The 21,235-nt window shown below is 45.8% G+C and overlaps 1 protein-coding gene across 1 annotated transcript in view; it reads left to right on the plus strand.

The window, feature by feature from the left end:
- Window positions 1-21,235, plus strand: part of LOC122924651 (alcohol dehydrogenase 1-like) — a 156,680-nt gene that overhangs the window by 43,798 nt on the left and 91,647 nt on the right. Inside the window, exon 4 of the mRNA XM_044275969.1 lies at window positions 9,514-9,601. Coding sequence (XP_044131904.1) covers window positions 9,514-9,601 — 88 coding nt within the window. The remainder of the gene's footprint in view (window positions 1-9,513; window positions 9,602-21,235) is intronic.

The raw sequence follows: 21,235 nt of genomic DNA on the forward strand, positions 1-21,235 counted from the left end.
ACAGTCTTCCTAACCCCTTACCCTTCTTGATACCCTCTGACGAATAAGAGCCAAACTCAGAATTTGGATTAATTCGGCCACAGCAGCCATTTTATTACATAAATAACAACAAAACATGAATAAATTAACATTAACCCCCAATAACCTGAGTAAATGAGGAGGGAGGTCCTAGAAGCCCAAATAAAATAAAATCACCAATAAAACTGGCAACTCCATCTTGCCCCCAGCCGATGAACACCAACTCGGAGGAACCAACTGATGGGCGCCTAATGCCTCGATTCCTGTTAACCGATGAGAGTCCAGCCCCACCCGTGGGAGCCCTCCATTTCTCAACGACCACCAAATCCACCAACTTCTAGGACCTCCCACCGCCACGACTGCCGCGACAATCCCCACCATCAATCTGCCCCACACATATACTAGTTCCTTTCTTCTTTTTCTTTTTTTTATAAAAAAAAGGGGCTGGAGGGTGGAAGTTTGATATCTACCTAGAAAATGGCACCTATCTCTTCCCTCTCACCACACCCACCCCCCAGTTACCCCGGCAACTCCCTCTACTTCCCAGCTACTGGGCCATTACCCCTTTAACTTCCTGACTCCTCGCCAACCAAACCAATGTCATGCTGGCCTCCCCTCAGCTCCGCCCCAGTCCGGCCTCACTTGACTAGGGTACTGGTTAGACTGCTTGGGTCTTCCTAACCCCTTACCCCTCTTGATCCCCTCTGATGAATAAGAGCCAGACTCAGAATTCAAATTAATTCGGCCACAGCAGCCATTTTATTACATAAATAACATAGCAAAGCATTAATAAATTAACATTAACCCCCAATAACCTGAGTGAATGATGAGGGAGGTCCTAGAAGCCCAAATAAAATAAAATCACCAAAACAAACTGGCAACTACATCTTGCCCCCAGCCGATGAACGCCAACTCGGAGGCACCAACTGATGGGCGCCTAATGCCTAGATTCCTGTTAACCGATGAGAGTCCAGCCCCACCCGTAGGGGCCCTCCCATTCTTAACAACCAGCATATGCACCAACTTCTAGGACCTCCCACCGCCAACGACGCGTAACTTGACCCACTTAAGTTTGCGCGTTCCTCCACATTCTCAGGGCTATCTCAATACCACCCTGGATTCCCAAAGTCCATAAATCAATACCAGCCGCATTAAGGTGCACACCATCCGCCCGCCAAAAATTGCCCACTCCTGCTTCCAGCTCCGCATGCCGAACGGCGATCGCACCATTTCTAGCCACAAATCTGCCGACCACCCTATTGACCTTAATGCGGGCCTTATTCAACCTGTCCACTGACCTCACACCCCTCCAAGTCCGCCTTGGCACAATGTCTGACCACACCGTAACCATGTTTGGAAACAAAGCCCATAACCTCAGGAGATCAAATTTGATGTCTCTAATTAGCTCCCTGAACGGCTGCGCCCCAAGATCATTCCTCCCAACGTGTAATACCAATACGTCTGGGGGTTGATCTAAACGCACAAACCTGTGCACCTCCCACAACACCCCACCCCAAAGCATACCTCTCATTCAGAGCCACGCAAAACCGCAACATTACGTGCGAAACCCAATCGCCGCCCATTTGGTCTGACTTCTGCTCTAATTGCCCCCCAGAACACGAATGAGTGTCCCATTATCCACACCAAGGCCGCCTGCGAACCTATAAATAAACAACAAAACAAAAGCAACATTACCCAAAACCCTTCAGAACCAACTCACATTCTACCCAATCTCACATAAGAGCGGAATCAAATAGATTCCCAATGCCCTATTTTCTTTATCACCTCCTCGCTCAACCCCAAACGATTCGCCTCCATCGCCGCCCCAATCCTAAAAGAATGCCCTGTATAGCCCTTTGAATCAACCCCCAATACTTTCAAGCATCTTTTGAAATTCGCTAAGAATTGTAACCGAGACAGGAATAACCTATCCTCGTGCCTCAAAAAAGGCTTAGTCCCGGTCCCACTCTCACCTCCATAATCCCGCAAGCACCTAATCGGTCATAGAATACATCCCGGAACCTCAAACAAAGTGAACCGCCTTCCCCTGCCCTCACAGTCCGTTTTTGATTTGCGAATGCGTATCTCCACTCTATCCACATATAAATCCACATCCTCCGTCCGCAAACCCCCTGCCCTAGCGACACTGCTGCTTACCAATTCCACCAACCGAAAAGCCCCCAAAAACGCTACTGAAAAGGCGGCTTTAAATAAACTAACCTCCCATTGCGACCTACAAACTGACCCCAACTTAGCATCAACATCTATCAACAACTTAAACGACACCGGCCTTCTAGCATCCTCAGCCCATTTATCTCTTCTCTACCCCCTTAATACTCGCTTAACCAGAAATGTTTTTGTAACGTCCGTAAGACCTCGTAAGCCAAAACCAAAACGCTAAGCCCGCTATGCACCTATTTAACTGTGCAACGGACCATTCTTCTTCCTGATGTGACCTAAAAATAACAATAACGCCATTTCCTTGTCCACCTCCTGAGTCCCTAACTGCACACACCACCTCTTCCAAGCCTCCTATGCCTTACCGTACGCAGCCCAAGTGCCAGGACTCAATGATGCCCGAACCAGCCCCATTACTGTTCCTCCAAGATTTCCCACAGACAAGCAGGACACTCCAACCCCTCGGCCTCCGCCTCTGGTGCCAGTTGACGAAAACTCTCCCACTGTGAACGAGAAAGGGCATCTGCAATACAATTAAAAACTCCCGGAACGTGAACTGCCACTATCCAATCATTGATGGACAAGCATCTGAGCACTAAAAACTGCAACAGCTTAACAACCGGGGGGGGGGGGACGCAGACAAACTATTAATTGCCTGCACTACTCCCAGGTTGTCGCAATGGAACTGAACCTTCTTATTCGCAAACTTATCTTTCCACAGCACCACCGCCATCACAATTAGAAAAAGCTCTAATAGCGCCAAATTTCTGACCCACCCCTTAGTAACCCAAGAGTCGGGCCACCGTCCCACACACCATTGCCCATGGCAGTATACCCCGAAACCTGCCCCCCCGGCCGCATCGGAAAACAGGTCAGAGTCAACGTTATTAACAGCTTCACCCATAACTAACGTCTTCCTATTATAGACCTCTAGAAACCCCACCCAAACATCAAAATCCCTCCGCAGCTCTTTTCCCAGCCAAATAAAATGAAGTTGCAGACTCCAAACGCCGGCAAAAAATGCACCCCATCGGCATAATTCTACATGCAAAATTAAGTTTACCCAACAATGATTGTAACTCCTTCAACCTAAATTTTGCCGCCCGTTTTGCCTTGCCGACTTCTAATCCCAATTTTTTTTTACTTATCCTATGGCAGCTTACACTCCATTTTTTGTCGATAACAATCCCCAAAAAACACAACTCAGTTGTCGGCCTCTCTGACTTATCCACCACCATTGGAACCCCGAACTCCCCAAAAAGCGACTGCACCGTGTGCAACGACGACGAGCACTCCCGTGGACCTGCTGGACCTAGACACAAAAAATCGTCTAAGTAATGAATAACTAATTAACACCTGGACACCTCAACTATTACCCATTCAAGAAAGGATCTAAATGTCTTGAAGTAGGCACACGACAATGAGAACCCCATTGGCAAATGCCTATCCACGAAATAACACCCTTCCCAAAAACAACCTAACAAGTGCAAACTCTCCGGATGAACTGGTAACAAGCAAAACGCTCTTCAATAGCAGTTTTTGCTAGTAACATCCCCGGGCCCAACTACCTTACCCATTCCACAGCCGTGTCAAATGATATATAAACCACTGAACATATTTCAGGATCAATACCATCATTGACTGATGCACCTTTTGGAAAAGAAAGGTGATGAATGAGTCTAAACTTATCCGGCTCTTTTTTGGGAACCACCCCCTCAAATTCACCAAAGGCAGGTCGGAAAATGGACCAGACATTCGTCCCAACATCACCTCCCTAGCCAATTTTTTGGAAACTACCTCGGTGTGAATTAGCGCCGACCTTAATTTCTTATGAACCACGGAACCTTGCGACGGAACTGACAGAATGTAAAAACCAGACATAAAACCTCCCTCCAACAACTTTGCTGCCTCCTGATGCAGGTACTTATTTAAAAACCACACAATCTTTTCCACCCAAACCGGAGTCCAACCCTTTTCCAACATTGTCCCCCCCTTTTTGTCGACCTCGCTTAAAGCATCTATTCGCTCCGTGAGATCCGCAGCATGTGGTGCACTCATGTTTGAACTTACACTTTGCGGCAAATTTACAGTTTCCTTTGTTAAACAGGAAACACAACTCTTTTGCCGATGCCGCCGCAAAATTGCCCTGTCCTGACCTCCCAGCATCCCCCCGAAAGGACTGTCCCCACCTTACTGGGGCATTAACCCATAACCAGAGCCCGATATCCTTGTGGTCCCAACGTATGCTGGGCCGCACCGCCTTTCTCTGCCTAAATTGTTCGTGGTACTGGAGCCAGCCCGTACCCCCGTAAACCTGGTATGCCTCCCCTATTGCGTCCATGTAACAGAACAGCGCCAAACAACATTCCGGCCTCTTTTCCCCAATGATGCTGGCCAAAATTGCAAACGCCTGCAACCAGTTTGCAAACATCTGCGGAATCAAGCGATAATTCCTCTTCTCTTCCTCCTCTTTTCTACCTTCATCTTTCTTTCCCTTATCCAAATTAAATCTCTCCAAAGGAAGTAGGCAAAATATTTCCACATACTCCCCTTTCCAAATCCTGTCCCTAACCTCCTGCTTTAAGTGCACCCCCAGCGGACCCTCAAGACACACGTACACCTCTCCCTTTGCCGCGTCGTCCACTTTTTGCCTATTGTCCTCCCCCCACCTGAGTCTGTACCGACACTGACCCACTTGACTCACTAGCCGTACCCGCGTCAGATGCCTCACTCCCTGGACCCACTCCCCAAGCCAGCAGCGGCGACGCTCCCCCGCCCCTAAACACGATAACCACCCCGCCTATCTGCCCAAAAGCTGTCCCAGACCCCTTCCCACTTCACGCCGGATGTCCCACTCCCGACACCCCCCGGACGCCTAAGACTGGAAAGAAGAGGACCCCAAGCAATCTCACCAGTCTGCACAGGTGCTGTGTAACCAGTAGCCGCTGATCCTGTATCCAACCGCTCCTGGTTACCGATGGCACATTCCCCGGATGTACTTGCCAAGCTGAACCTGCAGTCCGACCTCCCGGCTTTTTCTCCATTAGCGTCGCTCCTGTTCCTCGCTAAGATGGCACCTGCCACTTGGGGGGGGTGTGGCCTTCTCATTCATCCTGGGCATCATGGGGCCTGTGAACATCCTTGGAAGCCTCCTGCACAGCCTGTCCTCCAGCCGTATCTCTCCCTCGCTAAGCGGACCTCCCAGTGCCAGGACACCTGGGAGGAACCGCAGACCCTGGTCCTGATCCTGTTGAACCTGCTGCAGAGAGCGGGGGAGAAGGGTAAACTCTCCGCTCTGCTCAGAGGCCCGCCGCTGCATAGGATTCCTCCCACGGCGGAAGCGCCTAACTGGAGCCTGCTGCGCCGCTACCCGCCGTGGAGGGTCCCCGAGGAGCTCCGCAATCGGCCCCTGACCTGTGGGGTTTCGTCGGTGCTCTAGCGCGCCGGCGCTCGACCCGCCGTGGCCGTCTAGCCCCTTCATCTGGGATATCGACAGCAACTGGGTGTCCCTGAAGCAGGCCTCCTAACTGCTCCCTCAGCCACCCCGGTGCCATTGCCTCAGCTTCCCTCCTGATCTGGGCCAGCATCGCATCCATGAACATGGTGAGTGCAGTTTGATATCTACCTAGAAAATGGCAAATATATCTTTTTAATACCTCTCATGACACCCACCCCCCAGTAATCCCGGCAACTCCCTCCACCTCCCAGCTACTGGGCCATTAACCCTTTAACTTCCTGACTCCTCGCCAACCAAACCAGCGTCATGCTGGACTCCCCTCAGCGCCTCCCCAGTCCGGCTTCACTGGACAAGGGCTTTTTCTTTACTACTGGTGACGTACTATCAGTGAGCCTAGTGATGTCACTGTCACAAATGGGCGATCTACAGCGCTGCCCTAGGCTTTTTTAGAGCCTAGGACAGTACTGTAGACCGCTCATTTGTGCCAGTGACATCAACGGGCTTACTGCTAGGTGGTCTCTACCTAGCATACTCAAGTGAAGCCCTTTTTTTTTTTTGTTGAACTTGTGAAGCAGCATTGATGTAATGTGTAGTAACACCCTAAGAGCAAATCCACACAATGAGGTTTGTGTGAGGATTTTATGTGCCGATTTGTGTGCGGAAAATCTGCACCGTAGGTTATGTACATTGTATTCTATGAGAATTTGAAATTCTCATGCACACGATGAGGACTTTTTCCGTGTGGATTTTGACTTGCGGTGCAGCTTTTAAAATCTGCATCATGTGAATTTATTTTATTTTTCCTGACTGGATTTTCTCCATTTACTTCAACGGGGAGAGTAAAATCCGCATCACATCCGCACGTAAATCCGCACCAATTGATGCATATTGACCGCATGGATTTCCCTGAAAACATCTGCGGATTTCAGTGCGGATTGTCCGCACATAAATCCTGAATGTGTGCATTTATCCTTAAGCTGGGTTTACACATAGTATTTAAAGAGCTTTTGGAGTTATTTTTTATTGATGATCTATTCTCTGGATAGATCATCTGTTTGAGAAAGCAGCGGTGCTCCAGGAGCCCCGCGGCATCCTCTCTGTTTCCCCCAGGCCCATTGACATCACAACTAGTATTGCTGGCCTGGGCACGGCTAAGCTCCATTCCAGTAAACTTGGCGTAGCCGCACCCAGGCCAGTTATACTAGTTATAGGCCTGCGGTAAACAGTGAGAAGGCCGCGGCGCTCCTGGAGCAATTCCTTGCTTCAATGATCCCCTTTGTCATGCTGCATTGCACTGGGCTAGCCTTTGTGTGTTTGAGCTGGTGATGCACTGAGCTTCACATCATACGTTTTTTGGGGGCTATTCTTCTGACGGATCAGAGGAAGGGCAAACTGATTAGTGACATCATCTCCACTCTGTCGGGGGGCTTTACTTGTATAAGCATTTAATAGAACAGGTTCTGTAGATATCTATGTGGAATCAGTAGCCGACAGTGTAAAAGGAGTGCGCTTCTTCTTGACGCTAACATTGACCTCTAAGGGCGGGTTCACATCAGTGTTATGGATTCTGTTTTTGTTTTCTGCACACATTTTTTCAAACAATTTGGTGATCCGGCCGAATCGAATTTTTTAGGAATTCGCTCATCTCTAGTAATAATATAACAGATTATAGTTACTAGAGATGGGTCGTTGATCCGCAAAAAATACGGATGACGTCCGTGTGCATTCTGTATTTTGTGGAACGGAACAGCTGGCCCCTAATAGAACAGTACTATCTTTGTCCGTAATGCGGACAATATTAGGACATGTTCTATTTTTTTGCGGAACGGAAATGAGGACATATGGAAACGGAATGCACACGGAGTAACTTCTGTATTTTTTTTTGGCGGACCTATTGAAATGAATGGTTCCATATACGCAAAAAAAAAAAGAATGGACACAGAAAGAAAATACGTTTGTGTGCATGAGACCTTATTCTGATTGTCTGATTGGAAATTGGCTTATACCTTACAGTTTTTTTTTGCCTTCCTCTGGATCAACCTGCAGAATAACAGGCAAAACTGGATGGACAAATGTCTTTTTTCAGCCTTATAAACTATGTTATTTTACAGGAGTATGTGCATTGAGTGGCGCAACAAGACAATGGCCCAAAGCAAACAAATTAATGAAATGATAGCTATAAAAGACTTTGGGGGACAGTCATCAAACTGGCATAAGGTAGAACAGACCTAGTTACCCATAGCAACCAATCAGATTCCACCTTCCAAAGGAGCTGTGAAAAATGAAAGGTGGTATTTGATTGGTAGCTTTGTGTTTTGGAATGGCAAAGTAAGGCTAAATGCACACAACCGTGCAGTTTTTTTGCAATCCGCAAACCGCGGATCCGCAAAAAACAATAGCTGCTTGTGTGCCTTCCGCAATTTTCAAAACTAAACGGGCAGCCCATTGTAGAAATGCCTATTCTTGTCCGCAAAACGGACAAAAATAGGACATGCTATATTTTTTTTGCGGGGCCACGGAACGGTGCAACGGATGCGGACAGCACACTGAGTGCTATCCGCATCTTTTGCGGCTCTATTGAAGTGAACAGGTCCGTACCTGAAGCGCAAAAACTGCGGCTCGGATGCAGACCCGAACTACGGTCGTGTGCATAAGAGCTAAGGCTTATATTCCACCTACAGATTATGCAGGCGATTGTCGGGAGGGAAGCTTTACTTCTTGCTAATCGCCTGATGGCTAGCATAGAAGATGGATGCAGCGATCTCCTTCTTAGTATAGGGTCGAGCGATCACTAATCCCATCGTCCGTCCACATACTGATTTATTGTTTGTCAGCAGCAGATCGTGATTATACCGCATGATCTGCCACCGACAAACAAGGATTTTTAAGCCTGCCAAAAGATTTCAATTACCTAATGCAAGGATGCCCAACCTGCGATCCTCCAGCTGTTGCCAAACTACAATTCATAGCATGCCTGGACAACCTACAGTTATTAAGGCATGCTGGGGGTTGTAGTTTTGCAATAGCTGGAGGGCCACAAGCTGAGCATCCCTGACCGAATGACTGTGCGTTTGCTCAGTCATTGGGTAATCTGTGGCAGTATTACACTGCTAGATTATCACTAATGAGCGTTCATCTGCAGGTGTAATATAAGCATGTGTAATATATAGTAAGAGTCCTTACTACAGATAAAAAAAAAATCAATTCTTTCGAATCATGATTCGAACAGAATTTTTTCAAAAACTCAGATTCATCAGAATCAAATTTCTTGAGAAAAACTTTTGATGAGATTTTCCTGGCATTTAAAGCACTTTCGATTTTGGTACAATTGGTTTGTACCCGATTCAGATCCCATTCGCTTATCTCTAGTTCGTACCTTAACTCTAATATGCTGTGGCATGGCTTGCAGAAGGCCATGCATGTAAGCCATCACTTCTCAATGCATTGCAAATCTTATTCTCAGCTAACACATTCGGAGACAACTGCCACTAAAAGGGGATCTACGGGTTATTAAATCTCTCCCTGCACTGTACTCAATAAAATATATGTATGATTAAAATGTGGTTTTATTGATTTACTGTTGTTAGATCGTGTTTGTCTATAATTTTGCTTTAGATAACCATGTTTTATTAGCAGTAATAAATAAATAAATCCAGGACAAATTTAGACTAACAGTGATCAATAAAGAATTCCAAAGGCTTCACCTATTTGTTCTTGCAACTTTATTTCAATCATGTTCGTCTTAGCAGTTCTCCTTTAAATGCCAAAATTGATCATCTGCTTAAATGCACAGTTAAAATAAATTTTGCATACTACAACTGTAAATTTACAATATGCTTCCTATATTCTCTTTCTTGCAGGAGACAAAGTCATCCCATTGTTTATGCCTCAGTGTAGAAAATGCAAATGTTGTCTAAATCCAGACACTAATCTTTGCTACAGAAAAGAGTAAGTATTTTGTTATTGGAGAATATATGTAATATTTAATATGGCTATTCCACATCGACCATAAGATTCGATACGGCATTAAATGATTATACCCAAATCAAATGTACTTTGAATGCCTAGAAATCTATCTCATTCCATAATCAAAATTCATCCGAATTTTTCAACAAGAATCTCTTATTCTAATGAATCAGGAACGTTAAACTATACCTTTGGTAAACTCTCAAGTAGATGGTGATTAGATGCTTTGAATGTAAGAAACAATCTTTAGCAATCTATTCAGTAAATCCAGAATAAAGTTGGTCAAGCCCATCATAGCTTCATTTTTTTAACCCCTTAAGGACTCAGCGCCATTTCACCTTAAGGACTTGGCCATTTTTTGCAAATCAGTGTCATAACTTTAAAACGCTCATAACTTTAAAACGCTTTGACTTACCCAGGCCGTTCTGAGATTGTTTTTTCATCACATATTGTACTTCATGACACTGCTAAAATTGGGTCAAAAAAGTTAATTTTTTTGCATAAAAAAATACAATTTTTACCAATTTTTGTAAAAAAATTGCAAATTTCAAAGTTTCAGTTTCTATACTTCTGTAATACATAGTAACACCCCCAAAAAATTTTTACATTCCCCATATGTCTACTTCATGTTTGTAGCATTTTGGGAATGATATTTTATTTTTGGGGATTTTGGGGATTTTCAACCTTTATTATTGGGGATTTTACAAGGCTTAGAAGTTTAGAAGCAAATTTTGAAATTTTTCAGAAATCTTCAAAATCCCACTTTTTATGGACCAGTTCAGGTTTGAAGTCATATTGTGAGGTTTAGATAATAGAAACCTCCTAAAAATGCCCCATTCTAGAAACTACAACCCTCAAGGTATTCAAAACTGTTTTTTCAACCTTTATTAACCCCTTAGGTCTTCCATAAGAGTTAATGGCAGATTGAGAAACAATTTAGACATTTCTATTTTTTGGAAAATTTTCCAATATAATCAAGTTTTTCCAGGAGTAAAACAAGGGTTAACTGCCCAAAAAAACTCTAAATGGGTTGCCCTGATTCTGTAGTTTGCAGAAACACCCCATATGTGGTCGTAAACTACTGTTTGGCCGAACGGGAGCACATAGAAGGAGGGGAACACCATATGGGTTTTGGAAGGCAGATTTTGCAGGACTGGTTTTGTTTATACCATGTCCCATTTCAAGCCCCCTGTTTCACCCCTTGAATAGAAATTTCAAAAAAGTAACTTACAAACTTTGTTAACCCTTTAGGTGTTCCACAAGAGTTAATGGCAGATGGAGAAACAATTTTGAAATTTCTATTTTTTCGAAAATTTTCCATTTTAACCCTTACTTTATTACTGGAAAAAATGGGTTAACAGCCAAACAAAACAAAAATGGGTTGTCCTGATTCTGTAGTTTGCAGAAACACCCTATATGTGGTCGTAAACTACTATTTGGCTAAACGGCAGGACATAGAAGAAGAGGAACGTCATATGGTTTTTGGAAGGCAGATTTTGCTGGACTGGTTTATTTACACCATGTACCCTTTCAAGCCCCCTGATGCACCTCTAGAGTAGAAACTCCATAAAAGTGACCCCATCTAGGAAACCACGGGATAAGGTGGTTGTTGTTTTGGGACTATTTTAGGGGTAAATATGATTTTTGGTTGCTCTATATTACTCTTTTTTGAGGCAATGTAACAAAAAAATTAAATTCTAAAATTGTTTCTACATTCGCTATTTAGTTTTGTGGAACACCTAAAGGGTTAACATAGTTTGTAAAATAACTTTTGAATACCTTGAGGGGTGTAGTTTTTTTAGATGGGGTCACTTTTTTGGAGTTTCTAGTCTAGGCTACATCGGGGGGGGGGGGGGGGGGGGCTTCTAATGGGACATGGTGTCAAAAAAAAAACTGTCCATCAAAATCTGCCTTCCAGAAACCGTATGGAGTTCCCTTCGTTCTATGCCCTGCCGTGCGGCTATATAGCCATTTACGACCACATATGGGGTGTTTCTGCAAACTACAGAATCAGGGCAATAAATATTTAGTTTTGTTTGGCTGTTACCCCTTGCTTTATTACCGGCAAAAAGGATTCAAATGGAAATTTTTTGGCACCGTTTTTATTTTATATTTTTAACACCGTTCATCCGAGGCATTTGGTCAAAAGTTATTTTTATAGCGACGACTTTTACGCACGCGACGATGCCCAATATGTATGGCTCTCAGACTTTGGAGACACTAAGCAGGCATCCTAAAACTGCGGCCCTCCAGATGTTGTAAAACTACAATGCCCACCATGCCCTGCTGATGGCTGTAGGTTGTCTGGGCATGCTGGGAGTTATAGTTTTACAACATCTGGAGGGCCGCAGTTTGAGGATGCCTGCACTAAAACTAATATTTTTTGGGGAAAAAAAATCGTTTTCGTGTCTCCAAAGTCTGAGAGCCATAGTTTTTTATGTTCTCTAGTGAACTGTTGGGGATTACACAAATTTAGTACTCCATAGAAGTGTGATACTCCCTGAAGCAATCGATAACGCAGAGGCCCGGATGATCGGGGCACGTGTCGCACTGAGTGGTGGTGTCCTTCCGTATCCCCCTCCTGCAACACACTGCACTTTTTTGGGGTTCGTACCTTCTTTCCAGTATAGGGGACCACACCTGGAAAGTGTTGGCCAGGGACGATCCGGGCGCCTCCAGTTCCCGAGGTACTCCGACCTGCTCTTTCCCGGTCCGAAAAGATCAGGGCCTTGAGGACTGCCTCATAGAACTGGAGGAATGTCCCTGTGCTGCCAGCGCTTCGGGATAGTACAAAAGAGTTGGACATGGCAACCTGTACCAAGTAGACCGCAACTTTTTTGTACCATGCCCGGGTTTTGCGCATGGCGTTATATGGCTTGAGGACTTGATCAGAGAGATCAACTTCTCCCATATACCGATTGTAGTCGACGATACAATCGGGCTTGAGGACCGTTGCCGTGGTACCTCGCACAGAGACTGGGGTGGTGCTGTTACCGTGGATTGTGGACAGCATAAGGACATCCCTCTTGTCCTTATACCTGACCAGCAACAGGTTTCCACTGGTAAGTGCACGGGTCTCACCCCTGGGGGATAGGTACCTGGTGGGGGTAGGCAGGGAGGCTGCGTTGATTTTTCCGCACGGTCCCCACAAGCGAACGTGGATCTGGCGGCAAGGGACCTGAACAAGAGAATGCTGGTATAAAAGTTATCCACATACAAGTGGTAACCGTTATCCAGCAGTGGGTACATAAGGTCCCACACGAGTTTCCCGCTAACATCCAGAGTGGGGGGACATTCTGGGGGTTGAATACGGGAATCTCGCCCCTCGTACACACGAAATTTGTAAGTGTACCCTGAGGTACTCTCACAAATTTTGTATAGCTTCACGCCATACCTCGCCCGCTTTGTGGGAATATATTGGCGGAAACTGAGTCTCCCCTTGAACGCAACGAGAGACTCATCAACCGCGACCTCCCTTCCAGGTACGTAGGCCTCCATGAATTTGGCCCCAAAGTGATCGATGACCGGCCGTATCTTATACAGCTGGTCATAGGCAGGATCACCTCGGGGTGGACATGCTGCATTATCGGAATAATGCAGACATTTCCAGGTGGCCTCAAACCGGGGACGTGTCATGACTATACTGTACAGTGGGGTCTGGTATAGAACGTCCCCACTCCAGTATTGCCTGACACTGGGTTTTTGGACTAGACCCATATGCAGCACGAGGCCCCAAAATGTCCTCATCTCGGCTGCACTGACCGGCGTCCAGCCACCGGGCCTACCAAAAATGAGCCTGGGTTTTGAGCGACGAACTGTTGGGCGTACAGATTCGTCTGCTCCACCATCAGATAAAAGTCGACCAGGGGTTTGCCTGGCATGGGCTGCGACTTTTTTGTGACTTTTGCAAAAGCACATCGTAAATGAGGCATAATCTAGGTCTAGGTCTAGGGTCACTTTTACCCCTTAACCATAGACCACTGTGAAAAATGGCAAGGATTACTAAATGTTGCAAATTTAACCAAAAGAAAATATTGCAGTTGCCATGACTTACAACTTTTTTAGACCACAAAACTGATGTATCTTGTTTAATTAATGTCCACCATTGTATTTTATTGATAGGGCACATATTAGGAGCAGGCAAAAATGTATTCCTGCTCATACTAGTTCCTATACAACTAAGCAACTGATATATACAGATGCAGCCGAGCTAAACTTGATGGTAAATGCGTTAAGTAAAGAATGGCAAGAAAATGTTAACTGACTTTTAATGGATTTCAATGGCTTTTAGTTACATAGTTAATACAGTTGAAAAAAGACATAGGTCCATCAAGTTCAACCAAAGGATATGTGGGGATGCGAATTCCAGAAGAAAGTGAGACTCAGACTTCTAGACACCTTCATAAGCATTAATGTAATTTACATTTAAGAATTAATCTAAGCCCTTTTTTAAACTGTCCACTGTTCCTGTTGTAACCATGTCCTGAGAAAGTCTATTACACAGATTCACAGTTTTCACAGTAAAGACTTTTGAGGGTATTTTACATGGGACAGTTTTTCACCGCATTTTTTGTATATTTTTGAATATTTATATATTTGAATCGGTTAATCATGTCCCCCCTTAGATGTCTCTTATGAAGACTAAATACATTTAATTATTTTAATCTTTCTTCTTTTAACTAAGACGCTCCATGCCCCTTATCAGTTTAGTCGCTCTCCTCTGTACTTTTTCCAGCTGCATAGCATCCTTTCTATGGACTGGTGCCCAGAACTGAACGGCATACTGCAGATAAGGCCACACCAATGCTTTGTAAAGTAGAATTATTATATCCCTACCCCGCGAGGCCATGCCTCGTTTAATGCATGACAATATTCTGGTGGCCTTAGAAGCAGCTTATTGACATTGTATGCTGTTATTCAATCTATGATCTACAAGGACACCCAAATCCTTCTCAATAAGTGACTCCCCCAATGTTACATCCACTAGGACATATGAAGCAGAGAGATTATTATAACAACATGCATAACTTTTAGTGATGGGCGAGCATGCTCGGCTGAATACCGGTTCGGCTTGAGTATCGCTATGCTTAGGCACATGGCGGTACTCGACCGAGTACCGCCATGTGCTCGAGCTCCATCCTCGAGTCTCCTCCCCGTACGTTTCGCGGCTGCTAAGCAGCCAATAAACATGCAGGTAAGTACTGCCATCACTGTAATGCCAGTAGCAATGTTGGCTGCTGGCATTACAGTGATTGGCTGGCCAGAATGCATCATCTGGTGCTATATAGCACCCGATGACACGTGCATGGATCAGTCATAGTCAAGGAGAGCAGAGCGTAGGAAGGGAAACACATTGTAGGGAGTGAAATTCAAAGTAATTCTAATTCTTATTCTTATTTCTAAGAAAGCTTTTCAAAGACCCAAAAGTCCTTTTAAGGACTACTGTGTGTGTGTGTGTGTTTTAGAGCAGCAATAAATTGATCAGTCTCAGGGACATCCTCTGCTGAGGAAGGGACAGATAGTGCAGGGAGAGAAATTTGCTGTTTTTACTACCAAAAGCTTTTCAAAGACCCCAAAGTCATTTTAAGGACTACTGTGTGTGTGTTTGACAGCAGCAAGATAATTTTATTTAATACCTATTAGTGACATATACTGTACATCATCCGCAGGCTGTCTTTTTGCATAAATAAAAATAATCAGCGCCACATTTATTGTCTATGGACTGTGTTTAATACACATCCGTGACATATACAGTACTCCATCCGAAAACAGTTTTTTTAGCGTAAATTTAAATAATCAGGGCTAGTCCTCATCTACTGTCTCTGTAGTGTGTGCGTGTAATACACATCTGTGATATATACAGTACTTCATCCGAATACAGTTTCTTTAGCGTACATTTCAATAATCTGGGCCTAATCTAGTGTCCATAGTTAGGGATGAGCGAACTCGAACTGTATAGTTCGGGTTCGTACCGAATTTTGGGGTGTCCGTGACACGGACCCGAACCCGGACATTTTCGTAAAAGTCCGGGTTCGGGTTCGGTGTTCGTCGCTTTCTTGGCGCTTTTGTGACGCTTTCTTGGCGCTTTTTGAAAGGCTGCAAATCAACAAGCGTCATACTACTTGCCCCAAGAGGCCATCACAGCCATGCCTACTATTGGCATGGCTGTGATTGGCCAGAGCACTATGTGACCCAGCCTCTATTTAAGCTGGAGTCACATAGCGCCGCCCGTCACTCTGCTCTGATTAGCGTAGGGAGAGGTTGCGGCTGCGACAGTAGGGCGAGATTAGGCAAATTAACTCCTCCAAAGGACTTGATTATTGATCGATCTGCAGCTGTGGGTCATTGAGCTGCTGATACTCAATTGCTCACTGTTTTTAGGCTGCCCAGACCGTTTGTCAGTCACATTTTTCTGGGGTGATCGGCGGCCATTTTGTGTCTTGTGGTGCGCCAGCACAAGCTGCGACCAAGTGCATTTAACCCTCAATGGTGTGGTTGTTTTTTGGCTAAAGCCTACATCAGGGTGAAGCTGTCACACCAAGTGCATTTAACCAGCAATAGTCTGTTTATTTTTTGGCCATATACTACATCAGGGGCAAGCTGCGCCTGTCACCAAGTGCATTTAACCCTCAATGGTGTGGTTGTTTTTTGGCTAAAGCCTACATCAGGGTGAAGCTGTCACACCAAGTGCATTTAACCAGCAATAGTCTGTTTATTTTTTGGCCATATACTACATCAGGGGCAAGCTGCGCCCGTCACCAAGTGCATTTAACCCTCAGTAGTGTGGTTGGTCAAGCTATCACACCAAGTGCATTTAACCAGCAATAGTCTGTTCATTTTTTGGCCATATACTAAATCAGGGGCAAGCTGCGCCCGTCACCAAGTGCATTTAACCAGCAATAGTCTGTTCATTTTTTGGCCATATACTACATCAGGGGCAAGCTGCGCCCGTCACCAAGTGCATTTAACCCTCAGTAGTGTGGTTGGTCCAGCTATCACACCAAGTGCATTTAACCAGCAATAGTCTGTTCATTTTTTGACCATATACTAAATCAGGGGCAAGCTGCGCCTGTCACCAAGTGCATTTAACCAGCAATAGTCTGTTCATTTTTTGGCCATATACTACATCAGGGGCAAGCTGCGCCCGTCACCAAGTGCATTTAACCCTCAGTAGTGTGGTTGGTCAAGCTATCACACCAAGTGCATTTAACCAGCAATAGTCTGTTCATTTTTTGGCCATATACTAAATCAGGGGCAAGCTGCGCCCGTCACCAAGTGCATTTAACCAGCAATAGTCTGTTCATTTTTTGGCCATATACTACATCAGGGGCAAGCTGCGCCCGTCACCAAGTGCATTTAACCCTCAGTAGTGTGGTTGGTCAAGCTGTGACACCAAGTGCATTTAACCAGCAATAGTCTGTTCATTTTTTGGCCATATACTACATCAGGGGCAAGCTGCGCCCGTCACCAAGTGCATTTAACCAGCAACAGTGTGGTTATTTTTTGGCCATATCCCAGTCTAATTCTGTCAGTAAATCCATACCGGTCACCCAGCGCCTAAATACTAGGCCTCAAATTTATATCCCGCTAAATCTCTCGTTACCGCTGTCCTGTTTTGGCTGGGAAAGTTATTTAGTGTCCGTCAAAGCACATTTTTTGTTCTGGTTTGAAATACAATTCCCAATTTAGCAATTTCATAATTTAGTGGTTTCTGCTATATCAGAGCTATTTGAAATCTATCCCTAAAAGGGTATATAATATTCAAGGTGCACATAGGGTCATTCAGAATAACTTCACACACACACGCTACTGTGCATATCCCAGTCTAATTCTGTCACTAAATCCATACCGGTCACCCAGCGCCTAAATACTAGGCCTCAAATTTATATCCCGCTAAATCTCTCGTTACCGCTGTCCTGTTGTGGCTGGGAAAGTTATTTAGTGTCCGTCAAAGCACATTTTTTCTTCTGGGTTGAAATACAATTCCCAATTTAGCAATTTCATAATTTAGTGGTTTCTGCTATATCAGAGCTATTTGAAATCTATCCCTAAAAGGGTATATAATATTCAAGGTGCACATAGGGTCATTCAGAATAACTTCACACACACACACGCTACTGTGCATATCCCAGTCTAATTCTGTCACTAAATCCATACCGGTCACCCAGCGCCTAAATACTAGGCCTCAAATTTATATCCTGCTAAATCTCTCGTTACCGCTGTCCTGTTGTGGCTGGGAAAGTTATTTAGTGTCCGTCAAAGCACATTTTTTGTTCTGGGTTGAAATACAATTCCCAATTTAGCAATTTCATAATTTAGTGGTTTCTGCTATATCAGAGCTATTTGAAATCTATCCCTAAAAGGGTATATAATATTCAAGGTGCACATAGGGTCATTCAGAATAACTTCACACACACGCTACTGTGCATTTCCAAGTCTAATTCTGTCACTAAATCCATACCGGTCACCCAGCGCCTAAATACTAGGCCTCAAATTTATATCCCGCTAAATCTCTCGTTACCGCTGTCCTGTTGTGGCTGGGAAAGTTATTTAGTGTCCGTCAAAGCACATTTTTTGTTCTGGGTTGAAATACAATTCCCAATTTAGCAATTTCATAATTTAGTGGTTTCTGCTATATCAGAGCTATTTGAAATCTATCCCTAAAAGGGTATATAATATTCAAGGTGCACATAGGGTCATTCAGAATAACTTCACACACACACGCTACTGTGCATATCCCAGTCTAATTCTGTCACTAAATCCATACCGGTCACCCAGCGCCTAAATACTAGGCCTCAAATTTATATCCCGCTAAATCTCTCGTTACCGCTGTCCTGTTGTGGCTGGGAAAGTTATTTAGTGTCCGTCAAAGCACATTTTTTCTTCTGGGTTGAAATACAATTCCCAATTTAGCAATTTCATAATTTAGTGGTTTCTGCTATATCAGAGCTATTTGAAATCTATCCCTAAAAGGGTATATAATATTCAAGGTGCACATAGGGTCATTCAGAATAACTTCACACACACGCTACTGTGCATTTCCAAGTCCAATTCTGTTAGTAAATCCATACCGGTCACCCAGCGCCTAAATACTAGGCCTCAAATTTATATCCCGCTGAATTTGAATACAATACATTGGGCCAAATAAAATTTTTGTTGTTGTGGTGAACCATAACAATGAGGAAAACATCTAGAAAGGGACGCGGACGTGGACATGGTCGTGGTGGTGTTAGTGGACCCTCTGGTGCTGGGAGAGGACGTGGCCGTTCTGCCACATCCACACGTCCTAGTGTACCAACTACCTCAGGTCCCAGTAGCCGCCAGAATTTACAGCGATATATGGTGGGGCCCAATGCCGTTCTAAGGATGGTAAGGCCTGAGCAGGTACAGGCATTAGTCAATTGGGTGGCCGACAGTGGATCCAGCACGTTCACATTATCTCCCACCCAGTCTTCTGCAGAAAGCGCACAGATGGCGCCTGAAAACCAACCCCATCAGTCTGTCATATCACCCCCATGCATACCAGGGAAACTGCCTCAAGTTATGCAGCAGTCTCTTATGCTGTTTGAAGACTCCGCTGGCAGGGTTTCCCAAGGGCATCCACCTAGCCCTTCCCCAGCGGTGAAAGACATAGAATACACTGACGCACAACCACTTATGTTTCCTGATGATGAGGACATGGGAATACCACCTCAGCATGTCTCTGATGATGACGAAACACAGGTGCCAACTGCTGCGTCTTTCTGCAGTGTGCAGACTGAACAGGAGGTCAGGGATCAAGACTGGGTGGAAGACGATGCAGGGGACGATGAGGTCCTAGACCCCACATGGAATGAAGGTCGTGCCACTGACTTTCACAGTTCGGAGGAAGAGGCAGTGGTGAGACCGAGCCAACAGCGTAGCAAAAGAGGGAGCAGTGGGCAAAAGCAGAACACCCGCCGCCAAGAGACTCCGCCTGCTACTGACCGCCGCCATCTGGGACCGAGCACCCCAAAGGCAGCTTCAAGGAGTTCCCTGGCATGGCACTTCTTCAAACAATGTGCTGACGACAAGACCCGAGTGGTTTGCACGCTGTGCCATCAGAGCCTGAAGCGAGGCATTAACGTTCTGAACCTGAGCACAACCTGCATGACCAGGCACCTGCATGCAAAGCATGAACTGCAGTGGAGTAAACACCTTAAAACCAAGGAAGTCACTCAGGCTCCCCCTGCTACCTCTTCTGCTGCTGCCGCCTCGGCCTCTTCTGCTGCTGCCGCCTCGGCCTCTTCCTCCGCCTCTGGAGGAACGTTGGCACCTGCCGCCCAGCAAACAGGGGATGTACCACCAACACCACCACCACCACCTCCGTCACCAAGCGTCTCAACCATGTCACACGGCAGCGTTCAGCTCTCCATCTCACAAACATTTGAGAGAAAGCGTAAATTCCCACCTAGCCACCCTCGATCCCTGGCCCTGAATGCCAGCATTTCTAAACTACTGGCCTATGAAATGCTGTCATTTAGGCTGGTGGACACAGACAGCTTCAAACAGCTCATGTCGCTTGCTGTCCCACAGTATGTTGTTCCCAGCCGCCACTACTTCTCCAAGAGAGCCGTGCCTTCCCTGCACAACCAAGTATCCGATAAAATCAAGTGTGCACTGCGCAACGCCATCTGTGGCAAGGTCCACCTAACCACAGATACGTGGACCAGTAAGCACGGCCAGGGACGCTATATCTCCCTAACTGCACACTGGGTAAATGTAGTGGCAGCTGGGCCCCAGGCGGAGAGCTGTTTGGCGCACGTCCTTCCGCCGCCAAGGATCGCAGGGCAACATTCTTTGCCTCCTGTTGCCACCTCCTCCTTCTCGGCTTCCTCCTCCTCTTCTTCCACCTGCTCATCCAGTCAGCCACACACCTTCACCACCAACTTCAGCACAGCCCGGGGTAAACGTCAGCAGGCCATTCTGAAACTCATATGTTTGGGGGACAGGCCCCACACCGCACAGGAGTTGTGGCGGGGTATAGAACAACAGACCGACGAGTGGATGCTGCCGGTGAGCCTCAAGCCCGGCCTGGTGGTGTGTGATAATGGGCGAAATCTCGTTGCAGCTCTGGGACTAGCCAATTTGACGCACATCCCTTGCTTGGCGCATGTGCTGAATTTGGTGGTGCAGAAGTTCATTCACAACTACCCCGACATGTCAGAGCTGCTGCATAAAGTGCGGGCCGTCTGTTCGCGCTTCCGGCGTTCACATCCTGCTGCTGCTCGCCTGTCTGCGCTACAGCGTAACTTCGGCCTTCCCGCTCACCGCCTCATATGCGACGTGCCCACCAGGTGGAACTCCACCTTGCACATGCTGGACAGACTGTGCGAGCAGCAGCAGGCCATAGTGGAGTTTCAGCTGCAGCACGCACGGGTCAGTCGCACTACAGAACAGCACCACTTCACCACCAATGACTGGGCCTCCATGCGAGACCTGTGTGCCCTGTTGCGCTGTTTCGAGTACTCCACCAACATGGCCAGTGGCGATGACGCCGTTATCAGCGTTACAATACCACTTCTATGTCTCCTTGAGAAAACACTTAGGGCGATAATGGAAGAGGAGGTGGCCCAGGAGGAGGAGGAGGAGGAGGAA

The sequence above is a fragment of the Bufo gargarizans genome, chromosome 1, assembly GCF_014858855.1.
Source record: "Bufo gargarizans isolate SCDJY-AF-19 chromosome 1, ASM1485885v1, whole genome shotgun sequence".
Classification (NCBI taxonomy): Eukaryota; Metazoa; Chordata; class Amphibia; order Anura; family Bufonidae; genus Bufo; species Bufo gargarizans.